The sequence below is a fragment of the Sipha flava genome, unplaced genomic scaffold (genome assembly GCF_003268045.1).
Source record: "Sipha flava isolate LNK unplaced genomic scaffold, YSA_version1 166_pilon_pilon, whole genome shotgun sequence".
Classification (NCBI taxonomy): Eukaryota; Metazoa; Arthropoda; class Insecta; order Hemiptera; family Aphididae; genus Sipha; species Sipha flava.
The window spans coordinates 122,303-132,540 of NW_020271849.1; the positions used below are offsets into that span (position 1 = coordinate 122,303).

At 32.2% G+C, this 10,238-nt stretch overlaps 1 protein-coding gene across 1 annotated transcript; it reads left to right on the forward strand.

Annotated features, from left to right (window-relative positions):
* Window positions 1-257: 257 nt before the first annotated feature.
* On the forward strand, window positions 258-4,887 carry LOC112679696. The gene is made up of 2 exons (XM_025549589.1): window positions 258-374; window positions 3,799-4,887. Exon 2 carries the CDS (start codon window positions 3,881-3,883, stop codon window positions 4,739-4,741), a length of 861 nt encoding a protein of 286 aa, XP_025405374.1. The 5' UTR covers window positions 258-374; window positions 3,799-3,880; the 3' UTR covers window positions 4,742-4,887.
* The last annotated feature ends 5,351 nt before the right edge of the window (window positions 4,888-10,238 follow it).

The following is a 10,238-nucleotide window of genomic DNA, read 5'->3' on the forward strand; positions in this document are numbered from 1 at the left end:
AACAAAGCCGAAGAATCGGCGGTCGACACTTCCACCGCGTATTGCGAAGATCGAGAATTTTTTTTCTTCTCATTTTTTTTTTTTTTACGAGCGACGAACGCGCACGCGCGCGCGGTACCCTCTCTCGCTTTCCGTCCCGCCCACCGCCGGTCGTTTAGCACAAATCAATCCGACAAACGCACGCGCTCCCATTACCGGTGATATTTATTTATTATCATTATTATCGTTGTTGTTGTTATTATTATTATTTTACTCCCGACCACAAGTCAAACACGGTCGAATCGCGCTCGTAACGTGCGCGATTTGTGGCCATCGTAAATCGACGGGGCAACACCCGACAACGCACAGCCCAGTGCCTGTACACATTGTTACGTGTAAGTAATTTATTATGGTGTATAATATAATATTATCGTATTATTATAAAGACCGTATATGCGTCGTATACTTTGTGCGCGTGCGCGTGTGCATGAAAATGTCGCGTATTTTCAATGGCATAAAACGTACGTGATATGCAAAGTGTTTTTTTTAAGACTGTCTTTCGTGCGTTTTCTATGCTGCTATGTATCATTAACCAGTACCAATAGCAATAAATGCACGTCACGAAAATCACGAGACGCGTAATAAAAACAGAATATACTCATTTCGCGCTGGGAAATAGATTAGAATAACATTTTAGAACATAAGGAAACAACTGTACAACAATCATATTACCAATACTGTCATTTATCGTGTAAGCAATAAATAATATGTTTAATTGTGCATTTATAAGACAGAAGGTGCGTGAAAGGTCTCCTGTGGTGGCCATATGACTCGACCGCTACAGGAAACTAATGAAAATAATATATTCCAAACAAATGCGTTAATTCAAGTTGTGTGTTTGTATCTGCACGTACGATACGAGAATGCTTACGTTATTACTAAGTTTTTCCAATTCTGATTAATGAAAACGTGATATCCAGTAGGATACATACATTTTGTATCTTATACCTACTGTACCTATCTTGTATTAATATTGAATTTTGTTTTTCAAATAGAAGCATCCATTTTTCACCCAAATTATTATTCAAGAAATTATAGTCCAATACAGTCAACATTTGACTGTAGTACTTTTAGAATTATTCGAATTTAAATTAGTATATGAACATTATTAAAGAATTATTTTATTTATCCTTTTGTATAATTAGCGTATTATGATAACTGATAACGGTTGTCTGATAAATATTTTTTTTAGACCCCACTTATTTCCAAACAGTAGCGAATAGCAATTAAAATTAAATGACAAATTACATCATATTATCATAAACTGATAATATTTTTTTTTTCTATGGATTATGAAAAATTATACCAAGTTCTACATAAATAAATTTGAATTACTTCCAAAAAACACTGGACCGAATTTCGACTACGTCGCATTAAGAATTCCAGGATAGTTACCTAACTGAATAATTATTTGCGTAAGAGTTGGTGTTCTCATTCGAAAAACAAAAGTTGATACTACGACAGGATGACTCGAGAAGTTAAGAAAAAAACCAAATGTAATATATTATTACAGTAAGTACACATTCGTTATTTACACATTTCCCGTATAAATCAGGATTCGAAAAAAAAGAGAATTAAAAATTGGTATGAATGTTTAAAAAATCACTTAGTACATATGTAATACATATTGTATATGTGTTTGTGGGTAACGCATATTGTTTGCTGTCTCTGTAAAAAAGTGAGCGACGAGTACATTTTTCAGCCAAACAAATTGGTAATCTAACCATGGTCAGGTAACTGGCTACGAAATACGATAATATTAATATTGATCAACGGAGATGCGGTTTGACGCCGGCAGCGGCGTCGTTCCCTAAAGTGAAATAAAATTGGAAGTTTTATAGTTTTTTACTTGTTTATATATATAATATATAATCAGCTAATAGCGTTAAAAAAACGACGACCGAGTACCTATATATTATAATATGTACGACGCGAGCATAATTCGATTATTATTACGAGTTTTAATGCGGTGCACGTGAGTAAGTGCAGTACACGAGATCGATATTTCAGACGCAGTTGTACGATTGTCTCGCTGACGGACGAACTAACTTCGAATTAACAAACTTGAAGGGGAAAAAAAATAAAGGCTAGTTTAATAATATTGTGCACTCAACTATTCAATCGTGTTAATGATACGTATTATGTTGCATTTATTTCGAAGTGATAGTACTTGGATTAAATACTAAATGACGGTAGAGCAACTTCCACAGGTGCGTTTCCGATAGCCGATGGAATCAAAAATGATACAAATAATACAATATTATGTCGATTGGTTTAATCATATAAAATATATTGGAAACAACGTGTACATGACCGTATGGTACCTCGTTATACATGGCACATAAACGTCTTACGCGCGATTTGATTTAAAAATTCTCTAAAATACCGCTAAACATGTCCATTCGTTTGCATAATAAATATGTTATTTTTATATTTAGTCGTAAAAACGTCCGAACAAAGTATTGCGTTATTATGATTTTACAACATAAAATAACAATAATATTGTATTATTTCTTTGCGGCCATGTCAACAATAAGTTTTTTTTAAATAAATTTTAATGTTCGCTTATACGTTTAAAGCAATAACATTATATAATGTTTATTTCACAGAAAAAATAAACCGGTAAAAATATATGTACAGGATAATAGGTGCGTATATCGTGCTGTTTTCCTCTGACATTTCTTGCAACTAAATCGATGGCATTACGTTAAAAGTTCACTATTCACACGTGTGTGAACTTAGCCCCCAACTATAAAAAATACTTTCCAAAATAATTGTAACCTTATTTTCTTAATTTGTAAATATTTGTAACAAAATTTTTAGAATTTTTCAACCCCGGATTCCTTTCCAAGAGGGGCAACTCTTAAGCCCCCCCCCCCCCCCCCCAATTCAACGAAATCCTCTAAAACAAGTTGTGACTTATAAAACTCAATTGCTGACTATTTGTAACCAAATTTTTAGAACAACTTTGTAACCTCATCAATTTTGAATCCCGATGGATTTCCCTAAGAAGATATCTTTATAAAAAAGTTAAAATTGTAATTTATAATATTACGCAATTAAATTAATTCACCTAGAACATATCGTAAGTTGAAGAAAAAAAATCTATATTTTATAAAAACAATTATAATATGATACCAATTCGATTTATAATACTGCGTCTGTTATTTTTTTACTATGTAATTTATATTTTTATTATTTTTTTAAAAATTGTATGTCATTATGTGGCGCTTGAATAGCATTAATCACATAGACGTAATTATTTTTTATGAATGTTTAAAATTAAAATTAAAATACCTTGAACACACTAGTTTTAGTCATTACACTCGAGTAATTCGAGATTTTCTATATTAAAAACTAGATTCTTACAACTATAAAATTTTACACATTTCGTGAGTACCCGTAATGTTACCTAATCAATTTTTTTTCCAATCAGTATTTATTAATTTTAATTTATAATGTGATTTCACTTTATCGAGAAAAATTAAAAAGTTAATCACATCAATTTAATTTATAATATAAATTCTATTGGATGCATATAAATTTGAATATTATTAGTATAATTTTGGCAATACGAAAAAAAATAGCTGGTTTCAAACAAAAAAAATTAGAATACCTTTCAATATTTGGACATTATCTATTATAACTGTTGCTTAGAGATTAATAAAGGCGAACTTTAAATCATTACATTTTGTGACTTGAGTATTTATTTGCACTTTTACGATTTCGATTAAAATTTTGCAAAATGAAAATTTTCAGAAGATTAGCTCGATCCATCAACACAAAAGTACGTGCCGTCGTCAAAAGGGTGCGAGCGGTACGATTACGAAAAAAAACCCGTATGGACGTTCATCAACCGGCTTTAAATGACCTAGTCGAACACAGTGAAGATAATCCCAGTTCAACTGAACTACGCATTGCCGTTGAGGCGGAAGAACCATCAAGAGTCGATTGTCCGACGACCTCTGAACACAATCGTTATCTACCAACATCCGAACAATCGGAAAAACGCGGAGAATTTTATCAACCAGACTTAGTCAAACGTGGCGAAGAAAGTCTCAATTCATTCGAAGCATCCGTTGGCGTCGAGACTACAGAATCGAGAACCGATCAGATATTCACCGAAAACAAACGTTATCTACCGACATCCGAACAAGCGAGAGAAAACGAAGATTTTTGTGACATTTACAGATGTGAAAGTGACCCATCAGTGTCCAGCGGAACATCAGCAATGACCATACCTTCGCGCCAATACTCGTACGGGAACCATTTCTATCCAACGGCTTCGGAATCGTCTGTCGAATTCGACGAATGGAGTAACGCGTCGTCAACGGCACCATCGTCAATCGCCGATGAAAATCAGGAATCGAGAGATTACCGTTCGGCGTCAGAAATATCTGAAGTAAACGAAAGTGACAACGGTGATGATGCTAGTGTGTCCAGTGAATCGTCGGGTATGACTATACCTTTGCGGCGTTCGGAAATGTTCGACCCGGAAAACAAGCGTTTCCATCCAGCGTATTCTGGCCGCAAGTACCTTACGAGTGGCGGACAAGAAACGGTCGCAAGAGCCGAATATTCGTACAGCAAACGATACTATCGAACGGCTTCGGAAACGTCCGTTGAACACGATGAAAGACGAAACGGTTCGGAGTACTGTGCAGGTGAACGTACCCAAACGCCTGATCCGTCCACCGAATAACCGGATCGACTTTGAAAGACTTGAGGATCGTTCGGATAAGTTTGATTACAATTATTGAACAGTTCCTGTATAATAACCCCCTAACTTTATTTTAATTCAATTTTTTTTAACATTATTATTTCGATAATATCTTAATACTCGATATGTGTGGGTCACGTTATATTCTACATTCATATATTGCAATTTAAATTTGATAACAACATTTTCCTTTACTATTTTATGAAAAATTTTATAGGATTTTTATTTCTCAAAGTATGCTATGATGTATATTAAAATGGAAAAACATCATTCGGCTAAACCTGAAAAAAAGCCGTTTAGCTGTTCATAGTTTTTTTTTTTTTTTTTTTAACTTGAATATTGAATATCGAGATAGTAGCAAATGCTTATGTGAAATAAAGCATATTTCAAACATCTTGGTAAATGGATAGACAGGGTTAATAATGATTTAAATACGTGTGTAGTTTGTCCCCCCCCCCCACTATAAAAATACTTTCCAAAATAATTGTAACTTTATTTTTTTAATTCGTAACTATTTGTAATCAAGTTTTTAAAATTTGTAACCTCATCAATTTTGAATCCCGATGGATTTCCCTAAATAGATATCTTTATAATAAAGTTAAGATTGTAATTTATAATATCACCCAATTAAATTAATTCGCCTAGAACATATCGTAAGTTGAAGAAAAGAAATCTATATTTAATAAAAAAAAAAATCTAGATTGAATAAATATGTCTTAATTAACTAGAATTTTACTTTTATTTTTATTCGATTAGGCTAAAATCTTAAATAAAATATGTTTTATAACATATTCAATTTATGAACATATGTAATAAATTGTTAGCACTCATAACTTATTATAAGATAACTAACCCTCATTGAGAAATTTACGATTACACGGAAGGGCCGAAGCTACAAATTCTAAAAACTTGGTTGCAAATAGTTACAAATTAAGAAAATAAGGTTACAATTATTTTGGAAAGTATTTTTTATAGTTGGGGGGCTAACTTCACACACGTACTATTCACATCAAATACATTTTTCAATTCGTGCATTCACGAGACTAACTAAACTTATTGAATCTGCACATTCGATAATAATTACGAATTTTAAATATATAATAACTAGAATTATATAGATCTATTTTTCAAGTATTAAACCGAATTCACTTTTTTTTTTTAATATTAGTCGTTTGTGTGCGATTCAATGATTAAATTATCAAACTTTTTTTTTTGTGCAGTTTTTTCTGTAAAGGTCGAGTATTTTTTTTTACAAATAAATAAAATAAGCCTAGTCCGGCATACTTTGTATCACAAATATATGCTCAAGTAGATAATAAAGGAGAATATTTTGTAACAGGCATTTGAAGTTCTTAATATTTCGCAGTACTATAATCCGAATAACTTTTTTGTTAATTTTTTTCATACTTTACGGCCAAAGCGCCCGTGGACGGCAGAAGGATACGTGAACGAATGTCGGGAACTATATTGTTGATTTTTGTTGGTAGTGTAGGCTTGGACAGGATGTGCGGAAAAAAAGGAACTCGACGCCGACATATAGTGATTTCAAGTACACCAATGGCTGCAATGTTATTTTTATTCGTTCGTGTCATGCATAATATAATAATATCTTCGTTGGAGTGCTCCGTAATGTACAGTATTATAATAATCGAACACACATTCGGCCGATTATAATGATTATCATAACGATTATAGGTATAATGACGCGATTAACTTTATTTCACGCACGTAGTATTGAATTCGTAAAAACAAAAAATAAAAATCAATATTCGATCGAAAAGTTTACAAAACAACATCGGGTAATCGTTTCTTTTCTTAATTTATGAGGTTATATGAGTTATTTTTTTTGTTCGGTTCAATCCATCTAATTGTTCAGTCTTAGCAATTTTAATAGTACTAATAATTACGTATTAACGAAATGATTAAAAAAATAGTTAACGACATATTCGCTTACGTGACTACGCTGCTGGTTTATCGGTGTGGACCATGTGCCCAATAATACTAATAATTTGAATCTATTATTGTATAGAAATTGTTTGTATTTTTCGACATTTTAAGAAAACTGGTCAGTTGACGTTTAGCCTTTCGCTTTGGGCTTCTTTTGTTTTATTCAATATTAATTTACCTAATGTTTTTTTGAGTGATATAATCAGTTTATTGGTTGTACTCCGTACTTAATTCTGACATCGGTCAAATGAATTAGATTTACGCAGCTTGTATGACGATCAACCAATCTTGTATGATCATCAAAGTTAAAAAATACGACACCTTGATCTCAATAGATATTGTCGAACAATTTAAAACGGGTGTTGATAAAAAAATCAATTAAAAGAAATCAAGAACCCTCAAGTCATTCAAAAGGAAGAAGCGCAAATATTTAACTTCTGAAATTGGTAATAATTGTATGACATGTGTTTAAATCAATGTGGATATTGAACAATACAACTTCGATCACCTAAATTCGAAAACACTTTAAATGTAAGTAAAAAATCTTAACTAATAAGAATATAAATAGAATGACTATTATAATTTTAACTAAAATGACTATTAGTGATTAAGGTACTTAATTATTTAAATGGAAATAACTGTCCAAAAATTATCGGTGAACTATTTTCAAACTTATCCGCTACGTTATAATCAGTTTTTCTACTAACTCTAATAATAACGATGTAAATTGATTATATTGTACCTAAATTATTTCATACTTGAATTTTTTTTCCACGAGTTCTTTCTTGCGATTTAAGACCAGTTAACATTTTTTTCTAATTTGAATCGCGTTTCCAACAGTGCAGAATTTGGTCATATTGGTCTCGGTCGGACGCACATATTAATTTTATTGTAAATTGTAAATTTTCTATCAAATTGGCATTTGGTCGGAAACAGGTTTTTAGTAATTGATGTATTCATTTCAGCGATAAATAGACACAACAAACATTTCTACTACATAAAATGTTTTCTTCTAACAAATATAACAAACTTATATAATAAAAGTAGGATTATCATGGTTTATTGTCTAATCAATGAAAAATTAAATAACTACAATAGTACTTTAATGTTTAGGGAAAAATTAAAAGTGTGTATTGTTATCTTAAATTTACTTAGTTTTATTTAATTTGTATCGTTGAACAATTATAATAGTTGGTGTCTATTTTAAACAGTCTCATCTTATTACATACATCATTTTAATAAGATACGAGTATGATCTGAACACCGTACGTTTCACTATGTTATGCATTGTTTTGACGTAATATGTTATGTAAAGGTAATTCAGTATTTGGAGCTAAATCAAAGGGGCGGGTGATTTAAAAATATCACGGGCACAAATACTTTATTATTCTATTAGCTATAGGCTTTAACCGTGATTAAGACATCATCGATAAAAAATTCCAACGAAGGGCGATCCACCCATTGTCTTCTCCCTCATCTACGCCATTGAGGTAACGTACACCTTTAAGGAACAAAATCGTAATCATTTAATAAAAAAGAAGTGAATCAAATAAAAGCCGAAGATATTTTAGAAATCCGTATGATGTTCAACCAATGTTAATCACGACTTAACTTACTTAATATATGTATATCGAGTTGGGTAAATTTCAACGGAACATTTTTGAGCGTGCCGTTGCACACATCTGCATAAATAATAACAGTTATTATTCACGATCGATGGGAATTCAATTTTTTCAAACATGAATTGTCTGTTATAAGTATTATGTAGTTGACCGATAAACCTATTTGTTTTCAACAATCGTACGAAAATACTGAAATTCAGTTTGAACCTGAAGTCGAAGCAATATAATGTTTACGTTGTCGGGTATTATGAAAGGGTTTTAAACAAATCCACCAACCGGATACTCAGGATAAGAAAAATAATAATAATAATGAAAGACAGAGAAGCGTGCTGTTGTGCGTCCAGGTTGCCGCCGCGAGACTGAATGATCTCGAGACTCCATAAATCACCGTTGAAAATTCCGACATACCACGTTTAATTGATATTGACCGTTCATTGTTATTGTAATACCCCGAATGGTGGCCGCGTATGGATTTTCATTTTTTTTTTTTTTTTATAAATTAAGCGTCATTTGTTGCGCGTCAAAACGGTCGTAAATCCTTCACTCGGGGGAAAAAGAAAACCCGAGACGCCCACGCGCGCATCACCGGCTAATTGGACAGCCATAGACGACCACAGCCCCACGTTACTACTACTACCAATACTAATACTACTACCACTAATACTACCACTACTACTAAACATACGTACGTCGTACAAAAGGCAACTAGACAAGCCCTTTCGGCCGTAAATCACTCCCCCGAGACAACATCACACGAGTTAAACGCACCCGCGAATTTGATTCGAATTACCGAACGTAATAACGTAATGTGTGCATGTTAAACCGCGGTGGGAACGAAAACCGTGCGGCGGTATGGTATCCGAAATAATTATATGTAACTGTACACGTCAGCTATTGTATTTGTAATAATAACGATAATCAAGCGGCAAATAAACGTAATTTTTCTTTTTCTTTTCGTTCGTTGTTTTATCCTGAACATTTGGTACGTTAACGTTTGTTTAACAATTGTTCGTACACTGAAAGTAATAGGTACGAAATATACCTAATAAAATAAGTTGTGTTGTACCCTCTCAAACTCAAACGACTTCTATCGTTCTATCGCCCGCAACTGACCATTTTATTTAAACTGTTTTACTTGTGAAGGTTTTTTCAAATGCAGTTCAAACGCAGAACGTGATCTCAAATCTAGACGTGCGGCTGGCTAAAGAGTATTTTATAATCTTTTTTTCTAAAATCATTCAATTATCTGTTTATTTATATACAAATTAAAATATATTTTGATATATTGAGATTAATAAACTCAAAAACTACTGAACCGAATTTTGGGCGGTGCACGTTTGTAAACATTTATCAACATTATAACATAATTGCGCACAAATTAAACACGTACATTTTCCTTCTCGTTCGTACACAGACTTAGGGCTGTCAGTGATTATATTAACTCTACAGGTAAGGTAAAAAATGTAATTTTGGTGCGTTTTGTGTTTAAAAACGAAATATATGATTATTCAAAATAATCCTAACTAATTATTATGAAATATATGGTTTACTTTCGCGTCTACTTTCAAGGCTCGCCTTGAAAGTGATTACTCATAAATTCCAAATACTTCAGTTGATCCATTTCAGAATATGAAAATTTCGTACGTACATTTTTCATAAGATCGGTTGTTTGTATTATTTATTTTCGATAGTGATTATTAACATTGTTTCTTTATTTTTTTTTTTTTTTATAGAATTCATGAATACCGTTACACATTCAATTTTAAAATAAATTAATGACTTGGAATACATGTGGACGAATGCTGTAGAATTTATTATTAATATGCTTACGGAAAGGTTCAGCCTCGCTCGTTGTTCTTGATTAAATAATGATAAACAAATAATGATAAATTATAAATGGCGTAACGAAA

Bases quoted from the DNA above. Each gene is read 5' to 3' on its own strand.
- LOC112679696 (XM_025549589.1), top strand. From the start codon at position 3,881: ATGGACGTTCATCAACCGGCTTTAAATGACCTAGTCGAACACAGTGAA.